General features: G+C 39.9%; 1 protein-coding gene across 1 annotated transcript; it reads left to right on the top strand.

Annotated features, from left to right (window-relative positions):
- The first annotated feature begins 346 nt into the window (after window positions 1-346).
- Window positions 347-1,228, top strand: LOC126791507 (basic leucine zipper 8). Its single transcript, XM_050517964.1, has one exon. The coding sequence runs from the start codon at window positions 429-431 to the stop codon at window positions 1,020-1,022; it is 594 nt and encodes a 197-aa protein (XP_050373921.1). The 5' UTR covers window positions 347-428; the 3' UTR covers window positions 1,023-1,228.
- The last annotated feature ends 16,639 nt before the right edge of the window (window positions 1,229-17,867 follow it).

The following is a 17,867-nucleotide window of genomic DNA, read 5'->3' as shown; positions in this document are numbered from 1 at the left end:
TCACATATAGTCATAGATACAAACACACTGTCATTATAAACTTCACCAACCAAGTCAAATATAAGATCAATCTCACTCCCAGCTAGCTATTACCACCACAATTAAAATGATGAAATAGTATTTAGGGTCCATATGCTATGTGCAATTATATATGCATATATCTTCCTCTACATTGCTACATTACTCACACTTGTAGTTGTCATTTCAATAATTGTTTTGCTTATGTAAGCCCCTGAACTGTTACTCTAATTGTTGCTAATTTTGGCCCACTATCTCTCCCCCTTCTCCTCCTATAAAAACTCTTCTACTTCTTCAAGCTGTCATCCCATATGGCCTCCAAACGACATTTGCATCAGTACAACATATCCTTCAAGTACTGAATCGGATTTATAGCCTGCTATAGCTCCTAGCTTTAAAAACTCAGAGCCATGCTTTCCAGTGAGATTTCAGGATTCCACTACCTGACTACACCTGAATACCAGATTCCGAATCCTGCAAATTTTGGTAATATTATCATGCAGGATAACGTACCTTCCTCCTTCCAATTCAATGGCGCATCCCTCTTCAGCAACTTATATCACACACAAGTCCCTGCTCCGGGACATGATCAGTTGTTCGCTACTCCAGTGCAATCCTCGAGTCTCAGCAACAACTCTAGTACCTCCGATGAAGCTGAAGAACAAGTGCAGCAGCTGAGCAACATCATTGATCAAAGGAAGCAGAGAAGAATGATATCAAACAGAGAATCAGCTCGCAGATCACGGATGCGGAAACAGAAGCACTTGGATGAGCTCTGGTCACAGGTGCTTCGGCTCAGAACCGAAAACCAGAACCTGATAAACAGGTTGAATCATTTGTCCGAGAGCCATGACAGGGTTGTTGAGGAGAATGCCAAGCTCAAGGAAGAAACTTCAGATCTTCGTCAGATGCTCACCGAGATCCAGATTAGCACCTTAACGTCGACAGAGCTGGAAGTAGAGTTGCCCTGCAGCACAACTTCAGGCACTGACTTGCTCCATTGAGATGAGATCACTAATATCACTGTTCTAGCTAAGCTCTCCATTATAATTAGCAGCTACGTACTTGCGTTCCTTTTGTTTATTATATAATTGCTAATTGTCTGTTTTTCCTTTCATCGCTTTATTGTATGGTAGAGTAAAAAACAAAAGCCGTGCAGGAACGCACTTAACAAGCGATGATACCATGCATCTTATCTGCAGAACTTGGCTATAATAAATCACCATATTTAGCATTTGAATTATATCAATAATTCAGTACTTCATCTTTAGCAGTTAAGTACTGTTTATAATCACCTCTCGCCGCATAAGTATCTAATGCACGCTTATATATGTACTTGCACAATTCATGCATATATCAAACGCTCAAACACGTACGTACGCTTGTCTTGTTTTTTTTCTTTCGCATTTGATCATGAAACCCTACGTACCAACGACTTGGAAACTATCATAGGGAACACGAAAGAGGGCTCTGAATATCCGAAAATACGTAGACAATACAGAATCTCATATATACCCGCTCGATATATATGTATAAGCATTCTTGGCTGCGGAGATCTGCACCAATAATTTTGGTGCGGATTTCTATTTTTGCACAACTTTTTGATTGAATTTTATCATCTATACCGTCTAGTATCTAGATAATATTGTGTAGATCATCTCTGCAAAATTTCAGCCAATTTGGTAATCGTTAAGGCCCTCAAAATTGCGTTTTTTTATAAACATGAACGATTCAAAGTTTAACAAAATTCAGTTCGTCTATATATTTTTCGAGTTTGAGGGCCTTAACGATTACTAAATTGGTTGAAATTTTGTAAAGATAATCTACACAGTATTATTTACATACTAAACGGTGGAGATGAAAAATTTCGATCAAAAAGTGGTGCAAAAATGGAAACGGACTTCCGAGAAAATCTGTATATCTGTATAGATACAGACTTTGGCTAACGTACTTAATTCTGGAGAAGCTATAGAACAATCAAAGGTCTGTTTGTATGTGTAGTAGGTGGCCTTGTGGGGAGCTTGGTACACTGAAAGGTGAAGTTTTGCCGAGACCAAGAGGACAAAATGTGGTGGATGTGCTGGTGGTATAGCTAGTGGTGACTGGTCATGTATACATGCGAAACATAAAAAGGCGATATCCACTAGCCTAAAACACCCAGGAATATTTTTTCACCCTTGAAACAATAGTGATCGCATCAATACGCTCTGTCTAACATTGTTTCTGCCATTGTTGTCATGAATATGAAACAGCAGGCCAAGAAATTGACTACGCTTCAGGTGTTGCTTGAACAGTGTCTTCACCTTTTGTGTACGTAGTACTTCTGTTCACATATGCCACCTAATGCATCTAGTGCCATTACCATGTAGCAATTTCTTGAACCGAAACTTTTGAATATATATTTTTTTAAATGATAATTTTATTAACCAGTTAAAAGACACGTACATTATAAGTTGATCTGAATCTAAATAAAAAATATAGTAATAGAGCCACCTGGTACAATTAACAACATATAACAGGTAATCATCACTATAGATTACGCACAAATAAATCTAAACTACAAATGATGAACCGAATAGCTTATTAAACCCATATAGTAGCTACTACTGTCACTTATGACCTCAATTGGTGTGCAACAAATAGTATCCAAAATATAAAAAAACAAGATTCACCCCTGCATAGCTTAGGTGAGGGACACTGAGATCTAAGCGATCTCCTTGCCTTGTTAAGGCTAACTAAATCTGCAGCAGCCATCTTCATTTTGACCCGAGGTCTGAAAATCCAAGCCCAAACTTTATTTTCCCTAAATCTAGACTCAGACCTAGACCCAAGACCTTGGCCCAAGCCCAAATTTGAGCAAACCTTCCCATCGGCATCCTAGCATATGTCACCACCGACACCGAACTCCAGCCATCACGAGATGTTGTCATCCTCCTCTTATTGCCCATCAGCCTAACTACCACCTCTTGTTTGATCTTTGTTTTGGACAACAGAGCAGCTGCCATCACCATGAATTCCAAATTGGCGTAACCCGATTTGGAATTGACCACCCAAGAGGGTTTACCCACACCACCACAGCCTGAGAAAGCACTTCTCTGTGACCATGGCGATGCCATCTCTTTGTTGCTAGGTTGGCAAAGCATTGGGCGCCGCCAACGTAAGTAAATTGTGGTTTCGTATTGCTAGGGTACTCCGCAAGAGTCGGAGCATTGGCGTAGGAAAAAAAAAGACTACGAATAGATTTTTATTCCTAAAGGCAAGGATCTATGATGCACCAGTACGGGTACGGAACACGGATACAGGTACGACATGATACGAGGATACGTTTTTTCTAGTATGTAGCGTTTTGAATACATTTTTTCTAGTATGTAGCTTTTTGAATACGTTTTTTCTAGTATGTAGCGTTTTGAATACGTTTTATAAAATAATATTTAATATATAATAATAATAATAAATTCTAGAATGTAATAGACAATGATATATACTCAGTTCATCATCTATCCTTTTAGACCTTTTAGCTTGTCAAAAATCCATTTTGCCTTCTGCTCGACAGTACTTGAGAAAGTCTGCAACAAGCCAACAACAAACGATATAATGAAGAATGAACAAAATCTTTTTATTGTTGTCAACAAACTTTACCCTTTTTACATTGCTTCCTGATTACCAAGTAACTCTTGGTTTGAAGTAAATACATTCCATAGATGCCAATGATAATGAATCGATCAGACAAAAAGGAAAATGCTAAATCATGAATCATCAAAAGTAGAAACTCTGAGACAAATCGATCAACTGAACATGTAAAACCCTTATTACACTGACACACACACACAACAACAGAATCAAACACACATTCAAGTAGGGGTGGGCATAAAAAACGGAAATCCCGATCCCGTCTCGATCCCGTCCCGAAATTCATAGGGACGGGACGGGACGGGACGGAAGTCTAAAAACGTTCGTCCCGTCCCGATCCCGTCCCGTTTCATAATAGTGAGATGGGACGTGGGACGAATAATTTATATCCCGCTTCGTCCCGTCCCGTCCCACCTTTAATGAAAACTTAAAAATTCTTATATATTTGTATTAAAATGAAACTAATTTATGTTCTTAATAACTCCAAAATTATTTCAACTCAAATAATAATGCTAAATTATAGTATTTTGAACATAATATGCATTTTTGTTAAAATTTCATTATTAAATGTTACTTTGTTAATGAAAAAGTAAAAATATAGGTTTTTATTTAACTTCATAGAGAGTTGGGATTTGTCCCGTCCCGTCCCAACCGGGATTAATCTCGAGTGGGATGCATTCTTAAAAACCCTCGTCCCGTCCCGATCCCGTCCCGATTCAAAAGAGTGGGACCAGACGTTGGATGAGCCCCGTCCCGTGCCCACCCCTACATTCAAGCATATGCCAAATTAAGGATCTAAAATCTCTGTAATAACCCTAAATTTCAAACAATATTAGTTTGATTTGAATTCTATAAAATTTCGAATTTTAATTAGAATGAATGTGTTTGGTTGCGATGTTATTAAACGAGAAACGGAAACGTTCTCGGAACGTTTAATTCGAAAAACGTTACATTTCCGTAACGTTTATATCGACTTGTATTCTGTCGATCGTTTTCGAAAACTTCCTTCACGTATTTTTACGAAACGATTCTAAATTCTTTTCTTATCTTTTCAAGGTGATCGTTAAATCGAGGAAATGAATTATCTTCGGGAATTGTGGAATTACGCTCAAGTCAATAAGGTGAGTAAAATCTCACATATTTATGAATTTACCCTCGCGGTGATTCAAGATTTTGCAAGAGTATTTAATAATGAATTACATCATGTATACAATTTAGTGGATTATATATATATACTGTATAATGGTAATAAGTGCATATATGTATAGTTCATTATATTATATATTGTTATTAATTCATTAGAAATGATCATTTTGATGACGGAAGATTGTGTATTGAGCATGTGTTGTGAAATATGACATGTATAAGATATATTGGACTATATATATATTGTATAAATGGTAAATATGTACGAATATATATAGTTTGCTATATAATATACTGTTATGATTTTATTGTGAATATATTGAGCATGTGATTTGAATTGTACAATATGATGTGAGATTATTGTACGTGATTTTTAACATTGAGATTGTTAAAATGTTGATTTGTCTTCGGACGTGATTGGTACAATATGATGTGAGATTATTGTACGTGTTTGGCAAGTCGGAACCTAGCCTTTGGCCGGGCGAAAGTTACGATACAGTTAGAGCTCTAGTCTGTCTGCCTTAGTACTGCATGTGAGGTAACGGGTAGTTATCTGCTCATGGGTACTCATATTGTTTTGGATGTTGGGTAGCGGGTGGCTACCCAATATCGGCGGTGTATTACGAGAGGGGTAACAGATGTGTACCAGCGTTCTTGGTACCCGTATTATAAATGCATTTGGGTAACCAGAAGGGTTACTTAATTTCTCATGAGAACTTCTTTTCATATTTCTTTGGGACAACCAGATGGGCCGTCCATTGACTCATGAGTGCATTTATATTTGTTTGATTTGTGGATTTTCGCATATGCATTAATATGCGAGTTTTATTTTCATTTTACTCATACGAGCTGTAAAGCTTACCGGGTTTGTGTTTACAATCCCGGTGCACCAATCCGATGGTGTAAGGGATAATTCTGCAGGTGCTGATTAGTGGAGATTGAGCGACGAATCCGGAAGGTCGAAGTCGTTCGTATCCTACTTGTGGTGAGGTTTTAGCGTGGATTTGTGTGTGAGAACTGGTGTGATTTTATTTGTGAGATTTGTGAGGATTATTACATTTCCATTTTATGTATGGATTAGAATTTGGGTTGTAATAATTGGTTCGTCTGAGTTGTATTGAGAACTCAGAATTGATCCGCTGTGACACTTTAATGATTTCAATTTTATTGAGATTATTTTGGGTTTAACGACTTTAGAATTTTGAGTTTTTAAGCTCGAAATTTTGGGGTCGTTACAGTTGGTATCAGAGCCTAAGTGCGTATTTGGCGATTAGCAATATCATCCGGGAGCAACGATCCGACTGCAGGCGGGCACCCATCACATGCTCCTCGGTATTGATATGTCGTCGGGTACGCGAGAGTGTTTTAGGAGCCATACCTCACGGTTTGGTCCTCTAGGGAGTATCGTGATGATACTTCGATGATTCATCTTATCCTGAAATTTCATGTTAATACCTATTGAATCTGTTTCAGTTGAATTCGAGATTTCACAAGTATTGACTAAGTGTTTCGTTGTTTGAAGGTGATGAACGCTGATAAGGGCCGAGGACAGGGCCGAGGACGGGCGAGAGGTCGAGGTAGGGCCGCGGGCCGAGTCCGCAACGTGGAGAACCTGTATGAGGAGGCTGCTCCACAGGAGGAGCAGGTTGAGCCAGCTCCTGCGGTTAGAGATGACGGTCGAGTGTTGAAGCTGATCAAGGATATTAGTGCACTGTCAGCGCCTACATTTCATGGGGGACTAGATCATATGGTAGCTGACCATTGGATTGAGGGTATGGAGACTTATTTTGAGATGATAGAGTGCACAGAGATTGAGAAGAGAAAGATAGCTACATTCTTTCTCAAGGGTGATGCTCTAGACTGGTGAAAGAGCATGAGACAGACTGTGGATGTGTCTACATTCACATGGGGAGGTTTCACCACCATATTCCGAGAGAAGTATTTTCCAGCCTCAGTACAGGAGGACTTAGAGTTGGAGTTTCTGGCACTGGTGCAGGGAGACATGACCATTAGAGAGTATGATGCTCGATTCTTACAGCTGTATCGGTATGTCAGGCCTATGGGTACGACCGCTTTAGCTCAGAAGTATCTACGAGGGCTGAAACAAGAGTACAAGACCATGATATCAGTCATTTGCCTGACTACTAGGGAGTTGATATTTGAGAGTGCCATGAACTTGGAGCAAGCAAATAAGACTCAAGCAGAAGATGCGGGAAGCAGAGACATAAAGGGAAAGGGCAAGGCGATTTGTACAGGTAACGAGCACTCAGGACCGACGGGTAGGTCATGGAAGAGGCCAAGACCCCACTATCAGGTTTCGGCAAGGGCGGCACCCCTAGCTAACAGGGTTGCACCATTCAGACCATTGGCAGCGGTGAGGTGTTACGGCTGCAACGAGATGGGATATTACGCCTCAGCATGCCCGAAACCGAAGAGAGCAGGATGCCACCGGTGCGGGCTAGTGGGACACATAGCTCGAGATTGTACCCGACCACTTCAGGGTAGGCAGGAACGACCGCAGAGACAGCTACCAGCGGGCCAAGCTAGAGTGTTCGCAGTGGGTCAGCGAGACATAGGAGTGGAAGGTACATTATCACTGTTTGACTACCTTGCTAGAGTATTGTTTGATACGGGAGCATCGCATTCATTCATTGCTAGTTCGGTGGTAGAGATGCTAGGATTGATTCCTACACCACTTGGGGACGCCTTATGTGTCACTTCACCCTTTGGAGTGTCACTTGAGTTAGAGACAATCTGCAAAGCTTGTCCTATTTTGATTGGAAGTAGAGAGTTCTCTGCTTCGTTGATTGTGATTCCGGACCACACCTATGATGTGATCTTGGGGATTGATTGGTTGAGACCACAGCATGCTGTGATTGATTGTTTTGACATGGTGGTGTCCTTTCATAAACCCGGAGAGCCAGTGTTTCGTTATCGTTGCCTCAAGTCCGATAACGCCATGAGATCAGGAGTTTTGGCACATGTGGAGTCAGTGGATCAGAAAGTAACTATCGCAGACATTGTGGTAGTATCTGAGTTTGGTGAAGTGTTCCAAGAGATACCGGGGCTACCTCCTCGAAGAGTGGTAGATTTCTGCATTGATGTAGTACCCGGTACAGCACCTGTGTCAAAGGCGCCATATAGAATGGGGCATAATGAACTTAAGGAGCTGAAGGTGCAGATCGATGAGACCAAGGGTTCATTAGACCTAGCGTTTCACCTTGGGGAGCACCTGTTTTGTTCGTGAAGAAGAAAGATGGTTCTCTGCGGTTATGTGTGGACTACAGAGAGCTGAACAAGGTGACCATCAAGAATAGGTATCCCTTACCTAGGATTGATGACTTGTTCGATCAGCTCAAAGTTGCTACGGTGTTCTCTAAGATTGATTTGAGATCCGGTTATCATCAACTCAGAGTGAAGGAAGAAGATATATCGAAGACAGCCTTCAGGACCCGGTATGGACATTATGAGTTTGTCGTCATGCCATTTGGTCTAACGAATGCACCAGCTGTCTTTATGAGTTTGATGAACCAAGTATTTAGCCCGTACTTGGATGAGTTTGTTGTGGTGTTTGTGGATGACCTTCTGATATACTCCAAGACACAAGAAGAACATGTGGTGCATCTGAGAACAGTGTTGCAGACCTTGAAGGAGGTGAGACTGTATGCCAAGCTAGAGAAGTGTGAGTTCTGGAAAGAAGATGTCAAATTCCTTGGTCATGTTGTCTCAAAAGATGGAGTACTAGTGGACCCGTCAAAGGTAGAGGCAGTAAAGAATTGGAGTCGTCCAAAGAACCCTACAGAGATACGTAGTTTCCTCGGTTTGGCAGGATACTACAGGAGGTTTATCGAGGGGTTTTCGAGTATTGCATCTTCATTGACCAAGTTGACCAAGAAAGATACTCCGTTCGTGTGGACGGATGCATGTGAGGAAGCATTCAGCAAACTAAAGACTAGACTGACCACAGCTCCAGTGTTGACGATTCCTTCTAGTGGTGGTGGCTATGTCATTTACAGTGATGCTTCGCTCCAAGGTTTGGGTTGTGTGTTGATGCAGCATGGAGGAGTTGTCGCTTATGGCTCGAGACAGTTGAAGATTCATGAGAAGAATTATCCGACACACGACCTAGAGCTTGCGGCAGTTGTGTTTGCCCTGAAGATTTGGAGACATTACTTGTATGGAGAGAAATTTCAACTCTTTTCAGATCATAAGAGTTTGAAGTACTTGTTTTCTCAGAAGGAGCTGAACATGAGGTAGAGGAGATGGATGGAACTCCTCAAGGACTATGACTTCACATTAGAGTACCACCCGGGGAAGCCAAATGTGGTGGCCGATGCCTTGAGCAGGAAACCGAGAGGCGTGGTGGCCTCACTTATGGTCCAGGAATGGTTCATGCTCGAAACTGCATCGAAGTTTGATTTAGTACCATCGGGAGGAGAACCAAGGGTCTTCCTTGGTAGTGTCACGGTGCAACCCACATTGATCACGAGGATCATACAGGGTCAGGCGCAGGATAGACTCTCACAAGTTAAGTTGGCAGATCTTGTAGTTGATACGCTTGATGAGTGCCCTTCTGAGTGGAGAGTTGCACCTGATGAAGGGTTGAGGTTTGGGGCAAGATTGTGTGTCCCAGATTGTGATGATCTCCGGGAGGAGGTCCTTCGTACGGCACATCGATCACGTTATACCGTTCATCCAGGGAACAACAAGATGTACAAGGACCTTTGCAGGCAATTCTGGTGGAACGGTATGAAGAAAGATGTAGTAGAGTTTGTATCGAAGTGCCTTACATGTCAGCAAGTGAAAGCAGAACATCAACGACCAGCTGGCATGTTGAAACCACTAACTATTCCTCTTTGGAAGTGGGAGCAGATATCTATGGATTTCGTGACCGGATTGCCTAGATCGAAGAAGGGTCACGATGCCATATGGGTGATTATCGATCGGTTGACGAAGTCGGCTCATTTTCTCCCAGTGTCGATGAAGTACTCAGTGGACGTGCTTGGGAAACTATATGTGGATGAGGTAGTGAGACTTCATGGTGCCCCAGTTTCTATTGTTTCTGATCGAGATGCACGTTTCACTTCGAAGTTCTGGGGTGGTTTACAGAAGGCGATAGGCACTACCTTGGATATGAGTACAGCTTTTCACCCTCAGACGGATGGACAGACAGAGAGGGTGAATCAGGTGATGGAAGACATGTTGAGAGCATGTGTGTTGGATTTCAGGGGTAGCTGGGAAGATCATTTGAGATTGATTGAGTTTGCCTACAACAACAGTTACCATTCTAGCATTGGCATGGCACCTTATGAGGCACTTTATGGTAGACCATGTCGATCACCGATATGTTGGGCCAAAATTGGTGATGAGGCACTGATGGGTCCAGAGGTGGTTCAGGAAACCACTGAGAAGATCTCGATCATTCGGGATAGAATCCGGACCGCACAGAGTAGACAGAAGAGCTATGCGGACCTAAAGAGGAGACATGTAGAGTTTGAGATCGGCGATCATGTGTTCTTGAAAGTTTCACCTATGAGGGGTGTGGTGAGATTTGGCAAGAAGGGAAAATTGGCACCGAGGTACGTTGGGCCCTTTGAGATACTTGAGAAGGTGGGCGAACTAGCATATCGACTAGCCTTGCCTACTAGCATGTCGGGCGTTCACAACGTCTTCCACATTTCCATGCTGAGGAAGTATGTACCAGATGAGTCACATGTGATCGATCATAGCACTATTGAAGTGAAGGAAAATGCCACATTTGTTGTCGAGCAGGTTCGTATTCTGGATAGATCCACAAGGAAGCTTCGGAGGAGAGAAGTTGAGCTAGTCAAGGTGCTGTGGAGTCACCATGATGAGGGTGATGCATCTTGGGAGCTAGAGTCAGACATGATGACCAGATATCCACAGTTATTTGTTGAGTGAGCTTGAATTTCGGGACGAAATTCCTTTAAGGGGGGTAGATTGTAATAACCCTAAATTTCAAACAATATTAGTTTGATTTGAATTCTATAAAATTTCGAATTTTAATTAGAATGAATGTGTTTGGTTGCGATGTTATTAAACGAGAAACGGAAACGTTCTCGGAACGTTTAATTCGAAAAACATTACATTTCCGTAACGTTTATATCGACTTGTATTCTGTCGATCGTTTGCGAAAACTTCCTTCACGAAAGTTGTAGAGCTCGTCGATACGAGTTCGTAAGTATGTGACGCGTTCGAATCGGACGTCGTACGTAAAAGTTATTAACGATAGGAGTTAGTTTCCGATTTAGAAAGGGGTATATAAAGGAAACTTATCAGTTTAGGGTTTCCAAAATTGGAAACCCCTTCACTTTCTCTCCCTCTTCAGCCGCGTGCCTCTCTCTCTCTTTTTTTCTTCTCTCCCTTCCCGATCTCACTTCTCACCGGCGATCTCGATCTCCGGCCCTGCGTGTCACGCACCGCCTGCCCAGAAAGCACCGCACAACCCTCCTTGGTCGACCCCGAGGTCGACGCACCCAAGCATGCAGTGCCGGAGCTCCACCAACGTCACCTAGGTTCTGCGATTCCACCGATAGCTTCGCGAGCTCTCCGGCGACGATCCGACGATCCAAAAGCTGGATTGAGGTGAGGGTTAGCTTAGGTTGTCTGTTGTGATGCTTTGTTGTGATTTTTGTGGTTGTTGGATTCGTATTGGAGGAGATCAGAGGAGGAGGGTTTCGGGGAAGATGCCGCCGCCTTAGGCGGCGCGTGTGGTGTCATGGGGGAGGTTAGGGGTGGCGTGAGGCCGTGAGAAAGAAGAGGGAAGGAAGGGGGAGGTTTTGGAAGCGGCGGTGGCGTGCTACGCGCCGGCCCTAGGCTCGGCGCGTGTGCCCCACGCGCGGCTGCCGGCGGGTGGCGCGTGTACCCCACGCGCCGCCACGTGCGGCGGCGTGAACAGTGATTCCGAGAAGGGTATTTTGGTAATTTACTTAAGTTATGGTAAATGTAAATGTAAATTTTATTTACGTACGGTAAATGTAATTGAATTTTACCTACGGTAAATGTAAATATAAATTACTTTCAGTAAATGTAAAAAGTAATTTGTAAAAGGGTAATTTAGTAAATTCTATTTACTGAGATTGTATTTACAGTTAAACAGTACGTAGACGTACATAAATACGTATATAGTATTTATACGTACAGAAAATACGTATATAGTATTTATATGTACAGAAAATATGTATATAGTACTTATACATACAGAAATACGTATATAGTACTTATACGTACAGAAATACGTATTAATTGAATATTTGTACAGTAACCGTGAATAGTAACAGTGAACAGTAACACTGAACAGTAACTTCGTAAAACCGAAAATTGCTGAACAGTAACCGATTATTACTGTTTCGGCATTTAAAGGTTTACGAAACGATTCTAAATTCTTTTCTTATCTTTTCAAGGTGATCGTTAAATCGAGGAAATGAATTATCTTCGGGAATTGTGGAATTACGCTCAAGTCAATAAGGTGAGTAAAATCTCACATATTTATGAATTTACCCTCGCGGTGATTCAAGATTTTGCAAGAGTATTTAATAATGAATTACATCATGTATACAATTTAGTGGATTATATATATATACTGTATAATGGTAATAAGTGCATATATGTATAGTTCATTATATTATATATTGTTATTAATTCATTAGAAATGATCATTTTGATGACGGAAGATTGTGTATTGAGCATGTGTTGTGAAATATGACATGTATAAGATATATTGGACTATATATATATTGTATAAATGGTAAATATGTACGAATATATATAGTTTGCTATATAATATACTATTATGATTTTATTGTGAATATATTGAGCATGTGATTTGAATTATACAATATGATGTGAGATTATTGTACGTGATTTTTAACATTGAGATTGTTAAAATGTTGATTCGTCTTCGGACGTGATTGGTACAATATGATGTGAGATTATTGTACGTGTTTGGCAAGTCGGAACCTAGCCTTTGGCCGGGCGAAAGTTACGATACAGTTAGAGCTCTAGTCTGTCTGCCTTAGTACTGCATGTGAGGTAACGGGTGGTTATCTGCTCATGGGTACTCAGATTGTTTTGGATGTTGGGTAGCGGGTGGCTACCCAATATCGGCGGTGTATTACGAGAGGGGTAACAGATGTGTACCAGCGTTCTTGGTACCCGTATTATAAATGCATTTGGGTAACCAGAAGGGTTACTTAATTTCTCATGAGAACTTCTTTTCATATTTCTTTGGGACAACCAGATGGGCCGTCCATTGACTCATGAGTGCATTTATATTTGTTTGATTTGTGGATTTTCGCATATGCATTAATATGCGAGTTTTATTTTCATTTTACTCATACGAGCTGTAAAGCTTACCGGGTTTGTGTTTACAATCCCGGTGCACCAATCCGATGGTGTAGGGGATAATTCTGCAGGTGCTGATTAGTGGAGATTGAGCGACGAATCCGGAGGCTCGAAGTCGTTCGTATCCTACTTGTGGTGAGGTTTTAGCGTGGATTTGTGTGTGAGAACTGGTGTGATTTTATTTGTGAGATTTGTGAGTGATTTGTGAGGATTATTACATTTCCATTTTATGTATGGATTCGAATTTGGGTTGTAATAATTGGTTCGTCTGAGTTGTATTGAGAACTCAGAATTGATCCGCTGTGACACTTTAATGATTTCGATTTTATTGAAATTGTTTTGGGTTTAACGACTTTAGAATTTTGAGTTTTTAAGCTCGAAATTTTGGGGTCGTTACAATCTCATTGCTCAATCCTCATTCACAATCAAAACCCACTTCCCATTTCACTCTTTCTAATCCAAATTCAATCAAATCTCATCTACCCATGATCAAAAATGAGGAAAGAAAGATCGGCATGAACCGAGTACACTCATTTGAACCCACACACTATACAAATCATGACCAAAAACAATCATCTAAAGCAAAATAGAAATCAGGGCCAAACATAAAATCATAAAGGGTGGCAGAATACACAAAAACTGATGCACTACTACACATATGCACATCAATGGCATTTAAAGCATGGCGTTTTTTGAAAAACGTTATTGAAAGATGGCGTTTGTAAAACGCCAAAAAATATCCGGAAAGTTAATCGCGTTTAAAAAACACCAAGAAATTCCATGATACTTACTGAAACGCTATTATAGGTATCTTTGATGGTGTTGGCGTTTGGAACGCCATGCCTAGAGCATGTCATTTTTTTTCACTCTAGTGCCCGAAGGCTAAAAAACGTGGGATGCTATTTCATTTCATTCTCAGACAAAAAAAAAAATTCATTTCATTCTAGCGCCGCTCCAAAAGAACCCTAAATTGAAAGCTCCCGATCTTAGCTCCAAACCCCACACGACCTTCACATTCTCAGCTCCTGTCCATTTGCAGCTTCACTGCCAAAGCCTACTGATGGCAACGAGGCTACCGACCTTCACACGACCTTTCCTTGTTCTTATGCCTCTGGAATTTCTGGAATTTCTGGGTTTTTGTTACTGCATAGAAAGACAAGCCCAGATCATCGGTTGGTTTCTTGCTGGGTTTCGGTCTCTGCACACAAAATCTAGTTTCCAAGCCTTTCTATTTCTATATCTCTCGCTTCACAACCCTACTTAGCTGTGATGAATTGATTTGGATTTCGTTGTGGTTTTCGGATGTTGAATCTTGGTGTATTTTGGATATTCGCTTTGATTCTGTTAGTCTGTGATGAATTGATTTCAAGTTTGGAGTGTTGAATTGAGTAAATTTCTCCTATGGTACCTGATGTTTGGCTACTTGGACAATTTGGTACCTGATGTATGAAAGCGGACAATTTGGTACCTAAAGTTCTCAAACTTAGGCCATTTTGGTACTTATGTCAATTTTGACCATATTTTCAGGGTTATTTCCGTCATCTTATCTCAACTTTACTTCATTTTTTTATAATACCTCCAAATTGCCTCTAAGTTATCACTAAAAATTTGATAACTCATCCACTTAGTATCTGTGATGATTTACGTATATAAGTTTTCATAATGTAGCTATCAATCTAAATTAATCTTAATTATAAGTAATTAAAATTTTTTTGATAAAAATTACAATTGCATAAAGGCAATTTATTTCATTTGCAGAAAATAATTAGGATACAATAAGTATATTAAGAAAAAAATTTATTTTCGATATATGCGAAGTAGATGCTAAGTGGAGTAGATATATCAATTTAATTATCTCCAAAGAGAGGCAATTATATGAAGAAATGAAGAAAATGTGAATTTAATGAGTTTAGGACTAGAATGACATAAATAACCCTGAAAATATGGTCAAAATTGATAGAGGTACCAAAATGTCCTAAATTTGAAAACTTTAGGTACCAAATTGTCCGCTTTCATACATCAGGTACCAAATTGTCCAAATAGCCAAACATCAGATACCATATGAGGAATTTATCCTACTGAATTTTGGCCGGTGTTGTTTAGGCTTTTAGTAATGATATTAAATTATGCCTGATTGCAATTCCACTTGTGTGCCTCGTGTTGCAAGGAAGGGGACCAAAGGGTTTTGGCAGCACTACTTTTGTAATTCCACTTGTAAATATCAACGTAATACTTGGTTTCCTTCTTTTGTCAGCACTACTTTGTTCAGTTTTGATGAATATGTAGTTTCTGACCATTGCATCTTACTACATCTTATTCAACAGCAACCAAAACAATCTGAGTAACCATAAACGGAAGACCTCTGTGAGTAGTGCTTGTGCTTGCAGTTTACTTTCTTCTGCTTCCTTTTGCCTTTATGGTTTTATATCTCTTAAGGTTCATTTTCTGTCTTCTTAGTTCTTGGTGGCCGTCTCGAGTGTAGGTATGTTGTGGTTTCTAAATTGAATCTGTAGCTTGTATTATACTGTGATGAGCTTGGTTGTGTTGTGTATAACAATGCACGCTATTAGCCTATGCCTTATTGGATAGGAGTATGATGCCTGATATGTTAGGTTTAGAGTGACCAAAAGAAACTATGGTACATGCCACTTTTTTTATTTCTTTTTGAGAAATATGATACATGCCAGTTTGAACTATCTTGAAATGCTTATTACAGATCAAATATGATTGACCACTCTAACCTATACATCAACATTTATGCTGATCAAATATTAGTAATTTCAGTGTGTTGTATCAGAATCTTTTGCTTTCTTGTTTAAATGCTGCTTTGCACCATTCACATGCAATCATATGTTTTCTACTCGATCAGTTACTCACTAGACTCTTATACATTATCACAGTGTCTGTACATGCAACTGATACTGAAGTCAAGTTTTCTGCACTAAATGAGGAAGTTGTTTACAGGACAGAGGTAATCAGCTAGCACCATTCAACTCTAAAATTCCTGTCCCAAGGTTTCTTTGTGATTCAAATGTGGCCCAGTTGTTTTATATTACAATTTGTTGGTTATGGTCACCAAATTAGTTTGCAGATATGCAGTGCATTAGAATATTAATGCGAGAACTAATTTGAATTCTGTTATGCAATGATTACTACACCAATGAGATAAACTTAAGCTGCAGTTTGAATCAGAAATAATGCACCAATATATCTTCAAATAATACGTTGTCTCTATAAATGATCAGTATTTTCTTGATATGATGTTGCGTCCTATGTGCCCCAGAAGGTAAATCTTGTATCAGTGTTACTTCACTTTTTTTGTTGAACTTCACAGGTATGCGTGGCATGACCTATTGGGATATTGGGGAGGCTTGTTCCAAATGCTCCAGGAACTAAAAAGTATGACCCTGAGTTAATACCCAGTACAGTCACCTGGAAATTTAGCAAGTATGAGAGATGTAGCTATGGATAGTATGGAGAAATACGGTGTTGGTAAATTAGATCCTGCAAAGGCATATCAATTTAGGTTGCATATTTGTAAATCTGTAGAGTTCAAAAGATTACTTTGATTGATATAGTCTATTGGGTACAGAGTAATGAAACATTGTCATTTTGATTCATGTAATTTCTTGCCTATTGGATATTTGATTTTCTGTATTTAATCAGAAAATTAATATTTTTTTAAAAAGTGAAAATATATCCATGGCATTTTTGAAACGCCATTGAATTTTTTTATGGCGTTTGTCTAATGCCATTGAATTCACGGTGTTTGAAAAACACCATAAAAAGTATTCAATGGCGTTTTTTAAACGCCGTGAAAATATATTCGATGACATTTTTCAAACGCCGTGAAACCATTTGTGAAAGCATGACGTCGGTTTCTACAACGTTTGACGATGGTGTCGAAAAACGTCATGAAAGATTTTGGATGGCGTTTTTCAAACGCCATGGATGTATATATGTGTACTAGTGATGTTAGACAACTCTTCCTTGGCTCTCTTGGAGATCCATGAGCTCCCGATCTTTAAGTTGCTCACTTTGGTCAGAGCTTTCCTTCGAAGCAACGAAACGGCTGAAGTAAAAAGAGGTATATATTAAGTTTTGTCAATGATAATTTTACCCTTAAACATATCCAAATCGTATCTGGACCGTATTCACTGAGTTGACTTTGCACTCCATAGTTAGGATACGTTTTTTCATCTATAGATATGTGTATATGGCGTATCCATACCATACATGTATCCGACATGGGTACGATACGGACATACCCAAATTTTGACGTATCCATGCTTCATAGGCAAGGATGTATGTTATTTCTATCTAAGAACTGTAATAGATGAGGCATATTTGACATCTTCATTATATTGTTGATCTACAGCCACCTATATTGGTCTCCTGCACGGCTGCACATTAGCTCTGCCCAGCATTTTATATATATATATATATATATATATATATATATATAGTTTTCAATTAGTATTTTAATTTCAACCGAATACCACAAAAATGTCAAACAAGTACTGTACGTGGTATGTTATTATTGATGGCCTAATAACCTAATTAACTGGGAATTCTGAATCAAAAGGGTCAGGGAGCTCATTCATCGGTTATCTTCATTTTCTTCTTTAAGAGTCAATTTAACTAATAGCCATGCTAGTCTAATAGATTCACACCATATGCATACATATCCGTGTGTGCCCCAAATCGTG

This window comes from Argentina anserina, chromosome 4 (genome assembly GCF_933775445.1).
Source record: "Argentina anserina chromosome 4, drPotAnse1.1, whole genome shotgun sequence".
In the NCBI taxonomy this organism is placed as follows: domain Eukaryota; kingdom Viridiplantae; phylum Streptophyta; class Magnoliopsida; order Rosales; family Rosaceae; genus Argentina; species Argentina anserina.
Note: the sequence above shows the minus strand (reverse complement) of the source record. Positions and strands in the feature narration are given on the sequence as shown.